At 46.8% G+C, this 21,232-nt stretch overlaps 1 protein-coding gene across 3 annotated transcripts in view; it reads left to right on the top strand.

Annotated features, from left to right (window-relative positions):
- The window catches only part of TMEM173 (transmembrane protein 173), a 198,816-nt gene that overhangs the window by 109,657 nt on the left and 67,927 nt on the right, over positions 1–21,232 (top strand). For 2 of the 3 annotated variants that reach the window (XM_030213073.1, XM_030213072.1), the window contains one exon: positions 12,710–12,896. In XM_030213073.1, coding sequence (XP_030068933.1) covers positions 12,710–12,896 — 187 coding nt within the window. Of the gene's footprint in view, positions 1–10,879; positions 11,406–12,709; positions 12,897–21,232 lie in introns of those variants that run through there. The other variant, XM_030213074.1, reaches the window with a different exon arrangement.

The raw sequence follows: 21,232 nt of genomic DNA on the forward strand, positions 1-21,232 counted from the left end.
ATGGGGGGGGAGGGGGGAATTACTCAGGTCTCGTTGTGCTACAAAAGGGGGGAAATTGAGTAATGGGAGGGAGACATATGTTGTAACAATGCTTAGAGTTTGTGCTACGGTTATACAAATATTATTGAATGCTTGCTATTGTTGGTTGTCATATGATGTTTGCCTTCATGACCTAATAAAGATATTAAAAAAAAAAGATCGGCACCAGGCCCGGACGGTTTTTCAAACTAATACTACAAAATGCTAACCCGGGAATTAATAGGACCACTACTTTCATATTATGATTCCATAGTTGAGCGAGGGTTTTTCTTTCCAAGAGAGAATGAGGCTTTAATTACTCTTATTCCAAAGCCGGGAAAATCGCAGGACCAGATAGAATCTTATAGGCCCCTCTCCCTGTTAAATGTTGACATAAAAATCCTATCAAGGGTGTTGGCTGATAGGTTGGCGCTGCATATTCCACTACAGGTTGGCACCCACCAAGCAGGGTTTGTGAATGTGCGGAAAGTTCTTTTGTTAATTGCGCATAGCTAGTCCACCAGAGAACCGCTATTGCTGCTAAGCCTTGACGCGGAAAAGGCGTTTGACAAAGTTCAGTGGGATTATTTGTTTCAATCCTGACTTATGTGGGGTTGGGAGGGGGTACATGGAGGCCATAACTGCACTCTATCATTGCCCCTCTGCACGAATAATGATTAATGGGACCCAATCTCCCCCATTTGAAGTACAGAGGGGAACCAGACAAGGTGCCCACTCTCGCCTTTTTTATTGTTACTATATCTAGAACTGCTCCTCAGAACAATTCAGGCAGACCCAGATGTTGTGGGAATATCTTTGCCATCACAGGAGGTAAAATTTTGGCCTTTGCGGATGATATACTTCTTACTTTAACACATCCAGGGTCGTCTGTAGATCATCTGTTAGCAGTCCTGGACGATTTCTGATTTCTCACTGGATTCTCATTGAATTTCCAAAAATCTGTTGCTCTACCTGTTCAGTCAGAAATCAGATCTAATTGGGAGGGCACGTTCCCTTTTCAATGGGAGCAGTCTAAAATTAAATATCTGGGCGTTTACATTCCAAGGGACTTATCATTGCTATATGCTGAGAACATGGGGCCTCTAAAGCGGCGGGTGACTGAAATTCTGCAGGTGTGGCAGGCACTCCCTATCACCTTATTTGGTCGTATAGCATTATACAATATGGTCCTCTTTCCAAAGTGGATTTACATATTTCAAATGCTTCCTGTATTGTTGCATACCAGAGAGAGAAACTGGCTGCGACGAAAGCTTGATTTTTTTATATGGCAGGGTAAGAGGGCCCGTATGCCATTGTACAGGGCGATGTTGCCACGCTCTAGGGGAGGATTTAGGACTATTGGATCTACACTTATTTTCCCTAGCCAGTAGTATGAGACATTTATCGGATTGGTTTCGGGCTACCCAATTTTTCTCTTGCACTCCTACTGAAACCTCGCTGTTGGGCTCAATGCATTTTACATACTGGCTATAGGCCCCCGCAGGAAAATTGCCCGCATTGGGGCCTTACAGTCAAATAATCTTGCCTTTGCGAACAACGTGGAGGTGGTTAAGTAGACTCCAGCATTGGGATAGGGGAGTTTCCTTGCTGCTGCCCATTCAGGGTAACTTGGCTTTCCCAGCAGGAGGATCCTCTATCACATTTCAGAGATGGGCCTCTAATGGGATTCATTATTTATACCATGTGATGACAGAGCAAGGGACCATAAAATCGTTCAAGGAGCTGTGTAATGAGTTTGACCTAGACAAGAAAGACATATTCGTGTATTTCCAATTACGACACTATGGCCCAGATGCACAAAACTTTAACAACCCTTTACCGACCATTTTGCGAAGAAATCGCCAACCGTTTCATGTACTAAAGCCCATTTTTCGAGGACCGTAGCAGCTAACGAAAATGGAATGCAGATGAGCAATCAGTGTAGAAACCCTTTTCAAATGACATGCACTAACCTTTTCCGATTGGTTTAACGAAGGACAACGCCGAGAAATGTAACGACAGGTCTGTACCTGTCGTTAGGGCTCTCCGGCTAAAAACTGTAATGTGAAACTCAAAAAAGAACCAATTGCAGCGAAGACGATACGCGAGACGCGCTGTGATTGGACAAAAACACGTTGCACCTGTATTGTTTTGCTTTTAATAAAGCTTATAGAAAACGTGTCATAACCACGTTGATACAGCGCGTGCACTGCAGACATACGCAGTATACGCAGTATATTAACGTGGAGAAGTTATGGCAGCCAGAGGGAGAAAGCCAAACTTTTCTGACCTCGATGTCCTCTGGCTTGCTCAACTGTTTACCATTAACGAGAAGCGTCTTTTCCCCCGCGCAGGGAGAAGGAGGAATATCGGGAGGATGGACAAGGGCTGGGAAACGCTGCAACGTTTGTTTAATAAGCGTTCCTCGTTTCCCAGATCGGTAAGTTGGCAGTATATAGGGCTCTATGCACAGTGTCGTACCAAGGGGGTGGGGGCGGTCATCCTATTCTTGGTCACAGAGGGTGTCCGTTCGTGGGGGGGGGCCGGGGGCCACACCCTTGGGGGCAGGGCGCATCGGAGATCTGTCCCTGTTGTCTGCCCCCCCTAGGAACACCACTCATAACATATAACCGAATTTTGCATGTGCATGTAAAAACAAAGGTGGTCCAGTTACTGACATCGACAGTGCATGACAGTGGATCGCTTCTATTTCCAGTTTTTAATGTACATCTGATTGCCCTTTTTTTGGTTTACAGGTTGAGGAGCTTAAAAAACGTGCGCGGGCATTGCGCAAGGACCACCCCGAATGGCTTCAAGAGGTTAAGACAAACCTTGACAACAGCCCAGGTATTGGTTCATTTGACATGAGTCTGCCACATGAGGTTTGATAGTGGCCTTGTGCTTTTATGTGATAGACGATGTTTGTCCGTGCAGAATTGTCATCTTCTGAGGACGAGGAGCAGGAGGAGCAGGAGCAGGAGGATGATGATGACGTCGTAGAAGGGTCCCTGGCTGCTGTCGCACCTCCCCGCCCTTCCGCTCCTACCCCTGGTCCCCACCTCCTGCCTTATGCCCGTTGCCGTCCCGGCCCCTCCTCAGGTCTCCAGCCCCCCCATAAGAGATCCCGCCAGTCCATTGTGTTGCGCCTCCCTGCTCCGAGGTATGGCCCTTCCCACCTTTCCTCTCCTCCTCCCCGTCTACATTCCAGTCCCCCTGTCACCCCATCCCAGGCGCAAAGTCCCACCAGCCCTCCTGTTTCCCCCGGTTCCCCCCCTCCGACGCATAGTCCCACCAGCCCTCACCACCCTGCCTCCCTCCCCCTGCCGCACAGTCCACACAGCCCGCCAGTTTCACATGCCACCCCCCACCAGCCACAAAGTCCCACCAGCCCTCCTAGTACCTCCTTTCACGCTCCCCATCTGACCTCCCTCCCTCTTTCCCTAAGCCATGCCGTCGCATCCACCTCCGCAGAGGAAGTCACCCCGGTCCTCGAAATGTTCCAGATGGACGAACAGGGTGAGTTACCAAAGTCTGCGGCATGACTCATGTCTAGCCTCGTTATACTTGTCTAATTTTTTTCTGATGTCTCTGCCGCCGTGTGCACCTGTAAGCGCTCTATTAAGGTTCATAATAATAATGTTGGCAATTATTGCATATCACTGTGTGTTTCTGTTTTACAGCAGTTCGTGGTGATGTTTTCTGACAGTTCTTCCATTGTCTTTTCTAACAGGTGCCATAGTGGACCTCACAGGGGAGGACAACAATGATCTCCCGTCACTACCCCCCACCCCCCACCACCCCAAACGATCAACCGCAGTGTCTCTCCCATGCCCCCTCCTCCGACTGTAACCCGTGGAACATGTACCTTCCCCACTCCCACCCGCGACCGAAGCACCTCCACCACACTCCCCACTGTTCAAGATCGGGCCACATCTCCCCATATCCCGCTCGCCCTGATTAACCTTTCCCCCCACGAGCTGGAACAGATGGCTCAGACCCTGCACATGGGAGGGCAGGCATTGGAAGACCTCTCCCGGGTTGTCCTGTACCTGTCTTCCCTTGTGCAGCGTCCTTGAGGTCTGTCCTCCACGTCTTTTTCCTTGTTCGACCCCTATTGCCGCCCCCTTGTAAATCAACCACCGTTTATTTTATATAAGACGTTTATTATCTGCAATTTTGACAAACCACCGTGATATGTTGTAAACAATTTATATTATCTGCAGTTTTATAAAAGTTGTGTTTTAACCTATGTCCTCTGTGTCATGCATACCATAATGATTGTGTTGGGGGTTCTTGACAGACATACGGTGAATGAAACGGCAGTGTGCTCCGCTTCCTTGGTAAGAATTATGTAGCTCGCACCGGCAGCAATCGCCGCGCGAATGTGCTGGGGCAATGTTGTTTGCGGTTGGCTGCGTACAAGTGTGACGTCACAAATGTGCGCTGGAATATAACGGAGGTGCTCGCGTTTGTTTCACACGTTGCAGTGGCAAGCAATCTGGCTTTTAGGGCGACGGCCAATGAAACTGGCAGCGTGCTGCGCTTCCCATTTTCTAAACTTATGTGTGTAGCGTCGCCAGCAAGCGCCGCGCGAATGTGCAGGGTCTGTGTTACACGCGAGACAGGGTTGCTTTGCGGCGCATATGTATGACGTACACAGTGCGCGCAGGAAACGAACGGCGGATCCTCTTTTGGGCTGTTTGGTGTACTGCTGCAATAACGAAATGGATGGTGGTTTTTTCCTGGCACAGTTGGACTTTTGCCCTGACATGGTTTATGATCACGTCACTGACAGGCAGGGACAGGATCAAAGGGGACCCGATGTTGAACAGCTTCCCCCCCGTTCCCTCGCCGGCTGCCAAGGCCATGTGTGTTTCGAACACGGCTGGTGCTAGATCAGATATCGGACAGGAAAATCATAGATGACTACCGCCTATCAAGAACAGCCATTTATGAGCTATATCAGGAAATTAGAGAGGATATTGATCCTACCACTGCAAGATCTCACGCAGTACCTGGCATAGTCAAGCTGCTGACTGTTCTGCAGTTCCTTGCAACAGGGACATTCCAGCATGTATTAGGGGGGAACAGTGGCGTTGACCAGTCCACTGTTTCACGACATCTTACACAGGTACAACTCTTTTTTTTGCAATTGCCAGTCCCCCAGCCACTGCACACCACCAATGTGTTCCCTTTCCCGCCTCCTACCTCCCAAAAAATGTTTTTTTTTCCATTACTGCATTGTTAAATAGACACCTTTGACATATATGTTTCAGGTTCTGCGCGCACTTAAAAAGTGTGTCCGTAAGCACATTGCTTTCCCAATGGGGGTAGAGGAGCATAGGAAGATCAAGACCGGATTTTTCAAGATAGCTGGTATGCCTAACGTCCTGGGAGCTATTGACTGCACACATGTTGCCTTCACCCCCCCCCCCCGTCCGATCAAGAGATGCAATACCGCAACCGCAAGATGGGATACTCGTTGAATGTGCAGGCGGTGTGCGATGCGAACCTTAAGATCCTGGATGTTGTGACACGTTATCCTGGCAGCTGTCATGACTCCTACATTTTGTCTAACAGTGCACTGGGGAGGAAGTTTGCCGAGGGGCGGATTGCCCAAGGATGGCTTCTTGGTAAGTGCCCGTTATTGATAATAGACACGTCAGCGGTTCAGGGTGGTTGCATTTTCAAGGTTGCATGGCTGTGTCTCTACTACTTGTGCTATAGCCGTGATTCTGCTGAGTGCACTTTGCAAAAGTAAAGTGACCTCTTTCAGTAGGACATGTTAGGGCACATCACCAAATATGCAGAAAAAAAACTTTTACCATGATTACTATTTATTGTTGTCTCCCTGCAGGGGATGCAGGTTATGGATCCATAACATGGCTACTGACACCTATACCGATCCCCCGTTCTGATGCTGAGAAGCGGTACAACGAGTCACACATCTCTACAAGATGTACGATTGAGCGTACTTTTGGAGTACTGAAGAGCAGGTTTCGCTGTCTGCACATTTCCGGTGGATCCCTTCAATATTCCCCAGAGAAGGTTGCTGATATAGTGCTTGTATGCTGTATGCTTCATAACATAGCGCTGAGGCATAACCTTGACATTGACATTGTAGTCCCTCCTGAAGTTGACATAACCCCCTTGGCCACCGGATCTGACGTAAGCAGGGGCAATGCTGTGCGCAGGCAGGTGATCAGGGAATGGTTTTCGCAACCCCGCGAGGCACTGTAGCCACATTACAGTTATATGGTTTAACAAACAATTTGCATATGTGCAGAGCTGTCAAGCTACACCTCCAAGGCGGATAACATCAAGGTATCATAGAACCGCATCCTTGTGCGTCATCGAAACGGGTGGTAATCATTTAAATGTTTTAAATGTTGGTGGACAGGTCACACATGCCCTTACCGTCACTTTTTAAAAAGTGAAAGTTATATTCCCGCCGTGAAGGTGTAACATGTCAGCGCCGAACAAGCATTGCCCTTGCAGCCCTGTGCAAATGTTTTTTGGTTCTTATTGTTGGTAATGTCAACGATAACATTAACAGTTGCACGATAACAATGAAATCTGTTTCAATCAGTATCATGTGTCTGACAGTACCGTGTGCTCTAGTCTATAATTGCAATAAAATCCCATCTTCTGTTGAGGAGCAAGAAGAAAGCTATTATGTCTTTCTCACAACCTACATTAAACCCTCCGTTCATGGTCTCTACTGATATGCGGTTAACAAATGTTCCCTTTTTTTGTTGTACTTGCCCATTTATTCAAGGTCCACGGACTGTCAGCATGTGACCATTTTAAATTTTACATAAGCTTTTAAACATGGAGGAAAATAATACCTTCAAATGAATAAGCTTTGATTCTTTATTACAACATACATCAACAAAGAAAAATCGTGTCCATATGATGTTAGGTACACATACGTGGCCTGAAAGCCAAGCACAGAAAATGCTTACATAATTCAATAAACCAATTCCAACAATACCAATTAATACCTTCAAATGAATAAGCGTTGATTTTTTATTACAGCATACGTTAAAAAAATGAAATCGTGTCCATAAGATGTTACCCACACATACAAGGCCTGGAAGCCAAGCACAGAGAATGCTAATTTCTACTTATTACAAATGAGGTAGAACCCATGCACCGGCAAGCAGGTAGACTGTGTGTCCTCTAGGTGTGTTCTTTGCGCTGGAACACAGGATGTTGCTGTCTCTCTGCATCTATGTGAAAATAAAAGTAATGTTGAGAATTCTTACTTTTTCAGTGTGCTCTAATGGGGAGGTTCAGAAGGGGGATGGGAACATCAGTATCGCCCAGGAAATGCACAACGGACACAGGGTAGAACAAAGTTTACACGTGAGCAATGCATTCTTCAACATTGTTTAGGAGTACATATCTGTACACCTGAAGGACAGAGCTGTGGTAGCCGTGTCATGGTATCGATAGAAATGGAACAAAATAATAGATGCCAACATGAAACTCACCATGCATAGTATGCCCGCCAAACGTGGGAGGAACAAGAGGGTCTCCTGCTGTTCTGTGGCTGCTAGGGAAATCCAAAACAAAACTTGCAATGTAAAACAGAAACGTAAAAGTTACACATTAAGATACCAAACCCTTGCAGTTTGGACAGTAGAAATTGTATAACAAAGAAGTGAAACATTACGCTCGGCGAACATTAGATTCCAGTATATCTGTATGCCATACTTACAAATGAGAGGGTGTCTGCCACACAGGGGTGGTAAAGGGGGTTGTCCTGATGTCCCGTTGTCCTGTCCGTGGCGTACTGTGGCACAGCCTGTGTTAAGAAACCATAATTGAACAGTCAAGTAAATGTGGCCCCGCACCGAGGTATATATTCTATACGGGCCGGCGAACGGCAAACACATCGTAACGCGTGACACTTACTCATGGAAGGGGTCCCTCGAGACAATGGTTTGCCCTGCGGCGGCTGCAAAAAGGAAACACAACAATACGTGGGACAGTGAATAAAAAATAAAATGGCGGAAACAGAAGAAGCACCGAAAATGTATACGTACTTTCAAGAGGTGTACTACTGGTATGAGCTGTATGAGCGGAGTGAGTCATGTTGTACAAGGAAGGGAGCGTAGAAGGAACACTTGTCGTCCTTCGTGTAGGACAAGAAGTATATGTAACATTTGTGCGCATGCATGTGTAGGATTTGACAGGATTTCACAAACAGCACCAATACTTACCTGAATGAGAATGGTTTATAGCTCAGGGCAGTCCCGATGTAGAGGCTGAAATGATATAAGGGGAAAAGAGGAGACACATTAGATGGACACATAGTAACCGGGGTGCTGTAGAATATACATCACAGACAAACGTATTGTTTTTTGGGGGGGGAATACACGAGGAAAAGTACCACCAGCAGCGCGATAGATGCATGCAGAGTCATCATGCGATATGTCAAGCTCCTTCCCCCCGAGCTCCTGCCGATACTGCTGGCCAGACTCTCTCATGCACAGCTCACGGAGATGGGTGTTGTTTTGTTCCATAAGGGTATTGCTTTGTTCCATAAGGGCGTTGTTTTGTTCCATAACGGCATACATTTTCTCCAAGAGGGCAATGGTCTTCTCTGATTGGGCGCTGGTGCTCTCCATCACCTTCTGCACCTGCGCACATATTGCGTTAGAGGAATGCTGGAGACCCTCTGCCACTTTTCCTAGCAGAGAATGTATCCCGTCATTCCACTTGCCCTGCATCTCCCACAAACGACGACGAGCCTGCCATTCTTCCATGGGTGTTCTGTGCGGACGGCCCGTGGACATCTGCGTAGCGGCAGATAGGGGGGTGGCATGACCATCCAGTGGGGATGTGACATCAAGTAGGTCTAGCGTGACAGTTTCATCGTCATCCACCTCATCTCCCCCCTGTGTCGGCGTCAACAAACAAACACCTAAAAATAGAAAGTAGAAAAGGGAGAACTGCAACGAAGGTACACAAATGTTCTCATCTTCCCACAACATACAATCAGAAGAAAGTACACACGTGATTCCGCTCCATCGTGTTGCGTGGGACATGGTGTTGCAGGCCCTGTTGAAAATGTTGAGAATGTAAAATTTCCCGGCACCGGACGTCATGTGGCACATGGTGTTGCTGAGGGGAGATATGATAGAGGTTTACAACCTATGGTGTAATTTGCAATGTAGGCTTCAATCGCCTTAAAAAGCCAAAAAAAGAAAAGGAAACAACCAGCAGTTCGGTCACAATACTTACGTGGAACCACGTCACTACTAGCCGAGGAAGGGGAAGAGGTGACCCTCCTTGTTCCTAGCTGAGCAATGCCGAAAGAACAGGAAGGGGCAGAGGGGGGTTGGCTTCTCACACACACTGTAATACAGGGAACAAAAGAACACACGCTCAATGGCCCTCGGTGTCTCCCACTATGGCAATACTTATGTACCTATTTTCCTTTCCAGCACACCGGCTGGACATCACAGCACAACTCACCATTGTCTGTGTCCTCTGGCGTGGGGCATGATAATGCGGACTCCTCCAGAGGTACACCTGTAAACATAGACAGAGAGGAGGTCGACCCAAACTGTCCACAACGGAAGTTGTCACACACACACATATCCCATTGCTTGCGCAACATTATACATACTCACCTTCCAGCACACCACTGGCATCCTCCGACGTGTCGCCACCAGCAGGAAGTCCGACAACCTGCGCCTGACCAAGGGTGGACAACACAGCATCCTCCAGGGGGGTCAGCTCCACATCACATGGAGGACCACCCCCTGTACCCCTTGCATGTTCCCACTTCCGCTGTGCCTTCGCTTTGACCATGCCCCTGAAGTCGTGCCAACGGTGCTTACATTGCTGTACACTGCGCACACGCACACCGAGAGCATTCACCTCTGCCACGATGTTCCGCCATATCCTGTTCTTTTGTCCAACCGTCAGCCTGCCCTTCTTAAAAAGCCTCCCAAATTCGGCACATACACCACGAACCAACACCTCCAGCTCTTCTTCCGTAAATTTGGGAGCACGCTTCCGCTTACCATGCCCCTCACTGCCAACTGCCTCCTGGTCCTCACGCCACGAGACATTATCCTCCATTGCTTCCACAGACATAAAATTTTGGAGAAGTTAAGAGCTAGAAATTGAACACTTATCAACCCGCCACCACCCTGCCACACCGATTGAAATGAGAACTGGAAACCAGAAAGGTGAAAACAACAGAAAGGTAGCCACACACCACACACACACCGATAAATCGGAGTACCTAACAGCAATATGATGACATGAAAATCACATTGGTAAACAACCATACGCTCATGTGAACTTCTTACCCAAATATTAACACGTGCAAGAAGCAAGGTGGCACACAAATAACACCTAAAAAAAAAGTTTAAAACACCAGGAGGAAAAGACGTTAAACACTGTTAAATGGGATGAACAGCAGAATTTTTGCTAACAACATTTCACACTTACAGATTGAAAATCTCAATCTCAGGAAAAGCTGCGTGAAATCAGCTCCGCTAGTACTCGGCAGGAACCTGTGATTAAAACAAAACTGTGCAGCGACTTGATTCTTTTACATTGTCGACGCATGCCTATGACATCACAGGCGTGCGACAGCCACGCCTACAACACACGCTTTCCGAATGGACCAGTGCACATGCGTTCCGTACGCTGCTACGGCACATTTGCGAAACTTTCGGGAATCAGGGTTTGCAATACCGCACCAAACTTTTTGGGGCTGTGTTTTTGGAGCATGCTTCGTTATTTGAGATTCGGTAAAGGTTTTTACGTTTCTTATTTTTTAACGTTTGCTTGATGCATCTACCCCTATGTCAACTCTCTGCCTTTTCAGCCCACCTGACCGCAGACACCTGGGAAAAGCTGAATGAGATATTAGGATTAGACGCGCATCGGAGGGTGCCGTTGAGCTATTTTCACAGAACATTAAGAGACTCATTGAAGGACAATGATTGTTCCTCGGTGGTGCAAGTCTGGAATAAGGAACTACGGACCAGCCTCAAGTCAGAGCAAATAGCAGTGTGCCTCAAGTCCACCTATAACCTGACAGAGAATGTCGCATGGTGGGAGATCCAATATAAATTCCTGTATAGACTACACATCTCCCCACATAGAGCCTATCGAGCTACTCTCCGTGACACTGATTCATGCCCAAAGTGTAGGAGCAATAACGCCAGCCTGGGACACATGTTTTGGACTTGCTCGAAGGTACAGTCTTTTTGGGTGGCGCTGAACTCTCACGTCTCACAAATTTGGAGTATCATTTGGCAACCACACCCGAATCAGTTGTTTGACCTTTTCAAGACACAGAAGCCAGGGCCCAAGTGGCTTACAGCCTTCCTAAAGAGAACTGTCCTGATGGCAAAGCGAGTACTACTACTACTTATCATTTCTATAGCACTATAAGGCATACGCAGCGCTGTACACTATACAAAAAAGACAGTCCCTGCTCAAAGAGCTTACAATCTAGATAAGACAGGTAAACAGAACAATTAAGGGTAGGGAATAAAGAGGTGAGGATAAAGGACAGGGCAAGTGAGTTAGGAGTCAAATGCAGTGGTAAAGAGGTGGGTTTTGAGTTTGGACTTGAAAACGGCCAAAGACGGAGCTAGACGTACAAACTCGGGAAGTCTATTCCAGGCGTGAGGTGCAGCGAGATAAAAGGAATGGAGTCTTGAATTAGCAGTAGAGGAGAAAGGGACAGATAAGAGAGATTTATCTACAGAATGGAGTAGTCGAGGGGGGACGTAGGGGGAGACAAGAGTGGAGAGGTACTGGGGAGCGGCAGAGTGAATGCACTTATAGGTCAATAGAAGTTTGAATTGAATAAGGAAACGGATAGGGAGCCAGTGAAGTGACTTAAGGAGAGGGCAAATGTGGGCATAGCGACTTTGGTGGAAAATGAGTCGCGCAGCAGAGTTTTGGATTATCCTGCAATTGTGGCTGGCCACAGAAGGCCCAAGCGTGGCACACTGGAGGTCGGCTAAGATCCACTGTTGCTCATTGGAGAAGAAGGGCATAGTAGACCGGGCCTTTAAGAAAGGGGATCGGTTTTGTAAGACTTGGTCTCCATTCTGGGACTCTCTCACTCCGGTGGCTCAAAGTAGGATCTTGAACTGTTAGGGTTTGGGGAGAGGGAGGGAAGAAGGGATTGGGGGGATGTTGGGGGGAGGAAGTGGGGGAGGTAGAAGGAGGAGGGTGGAGGGCGGAGGAGGGATGAAAAAGGAAATCCTACTTATTTGAAACAAGTTTCAGTAGCAAGAATGTCCTGTTTTTCTCTGCTTGCATGTTAACAAATGTTTCTGGTTGTCAGTAAACATGATTTAAAAAAAAAAAAAAGTGGACTAACATGGCTACCACACCACTTTACTCAAGGGGATGTAGAGGAAATCTAAGCTACATAAGATGTTTCTGTGCTGATACCCTCCCACTGTTTGACAGGAGAAAGCCTTGTATATCCTGGAACTGAACAGTTTTACTTGTTTCTCTATTATGTATCATTACTTCAAATGTACCACTAGAACAAGGGTTTTCAACCCAGTAAGTCAGGTTTAAAGGATATCCAACAATGAATATCTATGAGAGCAATTTGAATACAATGGAGACAGTGCATACAAATTTCTCTCATGCTATAATTAATTTAATCCTTGTCTCTCATTTGTTTTAACAGGTACCAGGGGAAATACTCAAAGGCTGCAACTGCATGCATCAATATCAAACATTTTCTTTTATTGCTGCTCTGTGGATGCTTCTTTCTTGCACAGATTGACGTGGATTCACTGACTAATTTGTCAAAACTTTCAAATATTGTCCTGGTATGCATTAGCCACTTACTGCTGGTTGCACTTGGCCTGCAGGTATGGAAAAAGACATTTATACTGGGATAAGAATATATGCTGGGATGTATATATACTGTGCTCTTGCAGATGGAATGGTATGAAACATAATATAATGTATGTGACCACAAAACAAGCATGCCAAGTCAGACCAAGAACCATCAAGCACGGCATTTTGTCCAACAGTGGTCAGTCTGGGTCACAAGTACCTGACAGATCCCAAAAGTAGATCAGATTTCTTATAATTCATTTCAAGTGATAAACAATTGCTTTAACAAGTCTACCTTGCATCTCTTTATTTATGTCATCACTTTCAGTTCACCAATAGTTCCAAGGTTCATAGGAAAAATAATTTTAATTTATTTTATTTTCTATCTTTGAAAGATAAAAAGAGACTGAGGCTATTTCAGAACTCATTTGTCTTTCAGGCAGCTAAAATAGGGAAGGAGATCACTACTATTTTATTGGCTTCCTCTAATTATAAAGATTAAAAATAAATAAATAAAAATGTGTCTTTTCTAGAAATATGTATAATGTGGAGGGGGATAATCGAACGGGGACGACCATCTCTAAGGGCGCCCATCTCTAAGGACGGCCCCGTGAAGGGGCAGGGCATCCCGTATTATCAAAACAAGATGGGCGTCCATCTTTTGTTTCGATAATACGGTCGGGGACGCCCAAATCTCAACATTTAGGTCGACCTAAATGTTGAGATGGTCGACCTTAGAGATGGGCGACCTCGGTTTTCAGCGATAATGGAAACCAAGGACGCCCATCTCAAAAACGACCAAATCCAAGGCATTTGGTCATGGGAGGAGCCAGCATTCGTAGTGCACTGGTCCCCCTCACATGCCAGGACACCAACCGGGCACCTAGGGGGCAATGCAGTGAACTTCACAAATTGCTCCAAGGTGCACAGCCCCCCAACCCCCCCAAAAAAACAACTCCCCACAACTGTACACCACTACCATAGCCCTTAGGGATAAAGGGGGGCACTTACATGTGGGTATAGTGGGTTTCTGGTGGGTTTTGGAGGGCTCACATTTACCACCACAAGTGTAACAGGTAGGGGGGGTGGGCCTGGGTCCACCTGCCTGAAGTGCACTGCACCCACTAAAAACTGCTCCAGGGACCTGCACACTGCTGTGATGGAGCTGGGTATGACATTTGAGGCTGGCATAGAGGCTGGAAAAAATGTTTTTTTAATTTTATTTTTTTAGTGTGGGAGAGGGTTGGTGACCACTGGGGGAGTAAGGGGAGGTCATCCCCGATTCCCTCCGGTGGTCATCTGGTCAGTTTGGGCACCTTTTCAAGGCTTGGTTGTGAAAAAAAATGGACCAAGTAAAGTGAGCCAAATGCTTGTCAGGGACGCCCTTCTTTTTTCCATTATCGGCCAAGGATGCCCCATCTCTTAAGCATGCCCCCATCCCGCCTTCGGTACGCTGCCGACACGCCCCCGGGAACTTTGATCGTCCCCGCGACAGAAAGCAGTTGAGAACGCCCAAAATTGGCTTTTGATTATGCCGATTGTGTCGAAAGATGGGCGCCCTTTCGAAAATGCCCCTGATAATGTAATAATCCTCCATTTTTAAAAACTTTCATAAAAAGAAGTTGTACATAATAAATCATTTTTATTGTAGAACAAAAATGCAACACATAGTTAACAAGTTCAAACTGTGCACAGCCATCCATAGGTTGCAAACACAAAGTAACGTGAACAGGTATCTTGTTCAATTTTTCATATATCAAAATAAAGGCCTTCTAAGCAGACCTAATAATACATTCTTCTTCCCAAGCCCACCCTCCCCCCCAATCTCTCACTCACCCCCCCAAACCTCCCTCTTGTCCCTGAGCAAACCCCCCTTCCCAACCCCCCCCAACCTAGGGTTCCAGAGGGTGAGAACAAGATACCTAACAGGGTAGAAGAAACATGGAATGGAAGGCCATTCAAAGAGGGATTTAGACTCTTATAACCCCCCTTAATAGAAAGAATCAACTGAAGCCCTCACTGAATCCAACAACCCCCCCCCCCAATCCATTCTCATACACTACCTAACACACCTCACCCTCCCCCACCCAATTAAACCTCCCCCATCTCTACTACTACTACTACTACTATTTAGCATTTCTATAGCGCTACAAGGCGTACACAGCGCTGCACAAACATAGACGAAAGACAGTCCCTGCTCAAAGAGCTTACAATCTAATAGACAAAAAATAAAGTAATCAAATCAATTAATGTGTACAGGAAGGAGGAGAGGAGGGTAGGTGGAGGCGAGTGGTTACAAGTGGTTATGAGTCAAAAGCAATGTTAAAGAGGCGGGCTTTCAGTCTAGATTTAAAGGTGGCAAGGATGGGGCAAGACGTAGGGGCTCAGGAAGTTTATTCCAGGCGTAGGGTGCAGCGAGACAGAAGGTGCGAAGTCTGGAGTTGGCAGTAGTGGAGAAGGGAACAGATAAGAAGGATTTATCCATGGAGCGGAGTGCACGGGAAGGGGTGTAGGGAAGGACGAGTGTGGAGAGATACTGGGGAGCAGCAGAGTGAGTACATTTATAGGTTAGTAGAAGAAGTTTGAACAGGATGCGAAATCGGATAGGGAGCCAGTGAAGCGACTTGAGGAGAGGGGTAGTATGAGTAAAGGGACCCTGGCGGAAGACGAGACGGGCAGCAGAGTTTTGAACCAATTGGAGAGGGGAGAGGTGACTAAGTGGGAGGCCAGCAAGAAGCAGATTGCAGTAGTCTAAACGAGAGGTGACAAGGGTGTGGATGAGGGTTTTGGTAGAGTGCTCAGAAAGAAAGGGGCGGATTTTACGGATGTTGTAAAGAAAGAAATGGCAGGTCTTGGCGATCTGCTGGATATGAGCAGAGAAGGAGAGAGAAGAGTCAAAGATGACCCCAAGATTTCGAGCTGAGGAGACAGGGAGAATGAGAGAGCCATCAACAGAAATAGAAAACGGGGGGAGTGGGGAGGTGGGTTTGGGGGGAAAAATGAGAAGCTCGGTTTTGGTCATGTGTACTTTCAGGTGGCGTTGAGACATCCAGACAGCAATGTCAGACAAGCACGCTGAAACTTTGGTTTGGATGCAAGGTGAGATATCAGGGGTAGAAAGGTAGATTTGGGAGTCATCAGCATAGAGATGGTAGGAAAAGCCATGGGATGAGATTAATGAACCAAGGGAAGAAGTGTAGATAGAGAAGAGGAGGGGACCAAGAACAGAACCCTGAGGTACGCCAATAGGCAGAGGGATAGAAGTAGAAGAGGATCCACCAGAGTGAACACTAAAGGTGCGGAGGGAGAGGTAGGAAGAGAACCAGGAAAGGACAGAGCCCTGGAATCCAAGTGAGGACAGGGTATCGAGAAGTATGCTGTAATCGACAGTGTCAAAAGCAGCGGAAAGATCAAGAAGAATGAGGATGGAATATTGACCTCTGGATTTAGCCAGTAATAGGTCTCAACCACTTATAGCATTACATATGGGACTGATTCATGAGAAGACTGTGTACTCTAGGGGATAAAGCCATAACATGTGGTTTCCAGATAGACCAAAACATTTTCTTACGCCTGGGGGTTAGTCGCGCATCTCTTGCTTCCATAAGTAGCAGAGAGTGAAATGCACTCTTGCAAGCCCAAAATGTAGGAGCAGTGTCCTGTGTCCAACATTGAAGGATACACTTCTTCCCCACCACAGCAGCCTTATATATAAATGTCCACTCTCCACCAGTGTAAGTAGCTTCCCGCCCTCTCTGCCCAAGAATAATTTGCGTCAACGATGCATTAAACTTTCTGTGAAATAAACGCTCCCAATATCTAAGCACGGCAATCCAATGGTGTTGTATAGGTGGACAGCTCCACAGAGCATGGGCCAAAGTGGCCCTAGGGTCTCCACATTTGGCACAATTTTTTATCTCTCGACAACCTGTATTGTATGCCTGTTGGGGCGAGAAAGAGGATTGCATAAGTATCCGAAATTGACACTCCCTATAATTAAAGCTGTAAATCTGTTTTAGGATCTGCTGTATTAATGATAAAACACCCCCCTCCTGAATAGTACAGCCAAGATCCTCGCGCCATCGGCTCACCAGCAGAGCAAAATCTGTATCTGTATCAGGTATTAATCCGCAAACGAACCTTTTCCAGAGATGGCAAGGCGGTAGAACTAGAGGACATGAAATGAGATTGAAGGGGGGGCAGACTCAAGAAAAATGTCAGGAAGTATTTTTTCATGGAGAGAATGGTGGATACTTGGAACGCTCTCCCGCGGGAGGTGGTGGAGATGAAAACGGTAACAGAATTCAAACATGCGTGGCATAAACATAAAGGAATCCTGTTCAGAAGGAATGGATCCTCAGAAGCTTAGCCGAGATTGGGTGGCAGAACCGGTGGTGGGAGGTGGGCTGGTGGCTGGGAGGCGGGGCTAGTGCTGGGCAGACTTCTACGGTCTGCGTCCTGAAAATGGCAGATACAAATCAAGGTAAGGTATACACAAAAAGTAGCACATATGATTTTATCTTGTTGGGCAGACTGGATGGACCGTGCAGGTCTTTTTCTGCCATCATCTACTATGCTTCTATCCAGCTCATTTTCGAAAGTGATCGCCGGCCATCTTCCGACACAAATCGGGAGATGGCCGGCGATCTCGCAACGGCAGCCAAATCGGTATAATCGAAAGCCACTATTTTTTTTTTTATTTAAATTTCTTTATTTATGAATTTTTAACATCAATCACAAGCATTACATCTTGTTAAGGAAAAACAGAAAAGGAATTAAAATTAAGGATTCTTCTTATGAAGAAAAAGAAAAACAGTAAATTTTCTTTCTTAGACCACTAACTTGTAGAGGGGGGGGGGGGGGAAAGAAACAAAGAGGAGTTATATCTGAAGTAAGTTACGAAAGCCACTATTTTGACACCATCGCCGCTTTCCCGTTGCAGAGCCGGCGAAAGTTCAAGGGGGCGTGTTGGCAGCGACGCAAAGGCGGGACATGGGTGGGCATGGGCGGGGTTACGAAATGGCCGGCTTTAGCCCATAATGGAAAAAAAAAGGCGGCAATGAAGAGCATTTGGCCGCTTTTACTTGGTCCCTTTTTTTCAGGTCCAAGCTTCAAAAAGGTGCCCGAACTGACCACATGACCACCAGAAGGAAGTGGAGATGACCTCCCCGTACTCCCCCAGTGATCACTAACCCCCTCCCACCAAAAAACCCCCACTTTAAACACTTTTTTTTCCAGCCTGTATGCCAGCCTCAAATGCCGTACCCACCTCCATGACAGCAGAATGTGTTCTGTCCTCCGACAGCCTTTTCCTGCTTGTGATGTGGCTCTGGGTGAGTGTGACACCTTTTCTGTTATTTGCACTGCAGAGTCACATCAGCAATGCATTGTGGTGGGTGTAGGTATTGGTAGTTGGTAGGCTCTACTCCCCTGGTGCTTTCCCCCTGCTTACTGGGTCAGAGTGTGCCCTCACTAATTTAATTACCTCACTAGTTACTTCCATCTCTAGGTCACTTCTACTATCACCCGCCTAATCACTTCCTCTTTCTTCCCTACTTAATCTCTACACACTACTAACTGTATCTGATATTCTGTAATGACAATGTCATAACAAAACTATGTAAGCCACATTGAGCCTGCAAATAGGTGGGATAATGTGGGATACAAATGCAATAAATAAATATAAATAAGTTTATATTATGTTATAATATATTATGTTATAATATGTTAAAAAGCAGCAGTCCCAGCACAGACCCCTGGGGAACCCCACTAACTACCCTTCTCCATTGAGAATACTGAACATTTAACCCTACTCTCTGTTTTCTATCTTTTTTTTTTTTTTAATTTTTAGAAGTCTTTATTGTACTGATTTAGATACAGGACAAAATATAAACATCGGATAACATTTCCAAATTGTAACGGTAATATTGATACAGAAATAAACAGTGATCTCAATTCGTATCAATTCTAACTGAGATCCTCAAGTAACTTCAACTTTTTCATGTTTATACAGAAACTACCCCCTCCCGACCTAACCCCCCCCCCCGTAACCCCCCGCCCCCCCCCTCCCTCCCCCCATACCATACTGTAATACTCCCACCTATAGTCGGTCCAGTGACGTTCCCCCTACTTGGCATTCAGGAATGGTAGCCATATTCTCTCCCACTTAGGCAAGACCTTAGATTTAACTGCAGTCAATCTCTCCATCTCACACACATATCGCAATTTGGTAAGCCAGCGTATCAGTGGTGGCACCAAAGGCGACTTCCAACTCTGAGCCAGATTCACTCTTGCTGTCTGTAAGGCTCCCCTTGTCAGAAGCCATTCATGTTCTCTGAGACCTTCTGGTCGCTGACCCAATATAAATATTAGTGGATGCCACCGTACAGGTCTACCAACCCATTTTTGAAGGCGCGCCTGCACCGCCTTCCAGTACGCTTTTGCCTTAGGACATGTCCACCATATGTGGCCCATTGTACCCACAGCCCCACACTTCCTCCAACACTGTTCGGTAACCTGCGCAAACATATGGTGCAAACGCGCCGGAGTGAGGTACCAGCGAAAGAAAACTTTAATTGCATTCTCTTTCATGGACACTGACCTCGCTGAGCGCATAGCCCCCCTTTCCAGCTGTAACCATTTTTCTTCCGTTAAAGTAAAACCTAATTCCTGCTCCCACCTTCTCCTATGTAGCAGTGAAGGCTTTTGCTGGGCGACCAAAGCCGCATATAGAAAGGTGATCATACCCCTTGTACTATGATATTGCACACACACTTCTTCCATTGGGTGCGTTTCCCTCTTAAGACAAGCTACATAATCATGCCCTTTCAAGAAATGTCTCAGTTGAAAGTACACATAGTAATCACTTTGCCGCAACCGAAAGTCTTCCTTCAGGGTTTCAAAGGAAATCACGTCTTCTCCTACATGCAACTGGCCCATCATGTCCAATCCGGCTTCCGCCCAGCGCTCTAGGACAGGGTTCCCAATGCTCGGTCCGAACAACGGGTGGTTAGCTATAGGTGCCAGACCCGAGACAGGTGGTTGCCGTTCAATAAACATACGATCCCAATAATAAAAAGTGGCCTGCACAGTCGGAGGAAACCGCTCAACCCGCCCTCTATATTTATTGGGTAGCCACATTAAATTGCCCAGTTTGCGGGACCCCACCATGGATTGTTCCAAATGCACCCAGAGCTTATGGTCCTCCCCCCTGAACCACTCTACCGCCGACCTAGCCTGAGCAGCCCAGTAGTACCAACACAAATTCGGCACTGAGAGGCCGCCTTGATTTTTACTCCGATACAAGATAGCCCGTGCCAGACGGGGCCTCTTCTGATTCCATATAAAGCGCAACAGGCGATCTTGCAAACTAGACAAATAAGACCGGGGCACCCTCAAGGGGAGGACCTGAAAAAGGTACATTAGCCGAGGTAGGATGTTCATTTTGATCGCCGCTATCCGGCCCAGCCAAGACAGTCCCATATGAGCCCATCTATCCAAATCACTGTAAATCGCCTTCTGTAGTACCGGGTAGTTAACAGAAAATAACTCCGACTGTACCGCAGGAATCTGCACCCCTAGATATTGTATGGATCTGGTTGACCACTTAAAAACAAATGACGCTTGCAGCGTTTCAGACACTCTTAACGGCACTCCCACCGCCATACCTTCTGACTTATTGGCATTAAGCTTATATCCTGAGACTCGCGAATAGTCCTCTATTTCCTTTAATAGATTAGGCAATGAGGTTAACGGATTAGTTAGAGACAATAACACGTCATCCGCAAATAACGCGATTTTATATTCCTGCCCCCTCACCTCAACCCCGGTTATGTTCACGTTCTCTCGGATGGCTGCCGCCAGTGGCTCCATTGTCAAGGCAAATAGCAATGGAGACAGCGGACATCCCTGTCGGGTGCCCCTCCCCAGCAAAAACGCACCCGAGTTCCCACCGTTGACCCTAACACACGCCTGTGGTTGAGTGTAAAGTGATTGGATCCAAGATCTAAATAAGGGCCCTATACCAAATCTGTGCAGCACCCTATCCAGGAACCCCCAATGGACTCGATCGAAGGCCTTCTCCGCGTCCAGTCCCAACAGGACCAACGGACAGGCCCGCGACCGAGCCCAGTGCATCAAGTCCAGGGTTCGACGCACGTTGTCCATGGCCTGTCTCTTCGGCACGAATCCCACCTGGTCCGGGTGGATCAAGGTAGGCAACAACCCCCCTAAACGATTAGCAAGCACCTTAGCCAAGATTTTTACATCCGTGTTCAAAATTGATATGGGACGATAGGATGCACAGTCCGCGCCATCCTTCTGAGGCTTAGGTATTACCGCCACCCAGGCATCTAACATAGTTCTTGGC

The sequence above is a fragment of the Microcaecilia unicolor genome, chromosome 8, assembly GCF_901765095.1.
Source record: "Microcaecilia unicolor chromosome 8, aMicUni1.1, whole genome shotgun sequence".
NCBI lineage: Eukaryota > Metazoa > Chordata > Amphibia > Gymnophiona > Siphonopidae > Microcaecilia > Microcaecilia unicolor.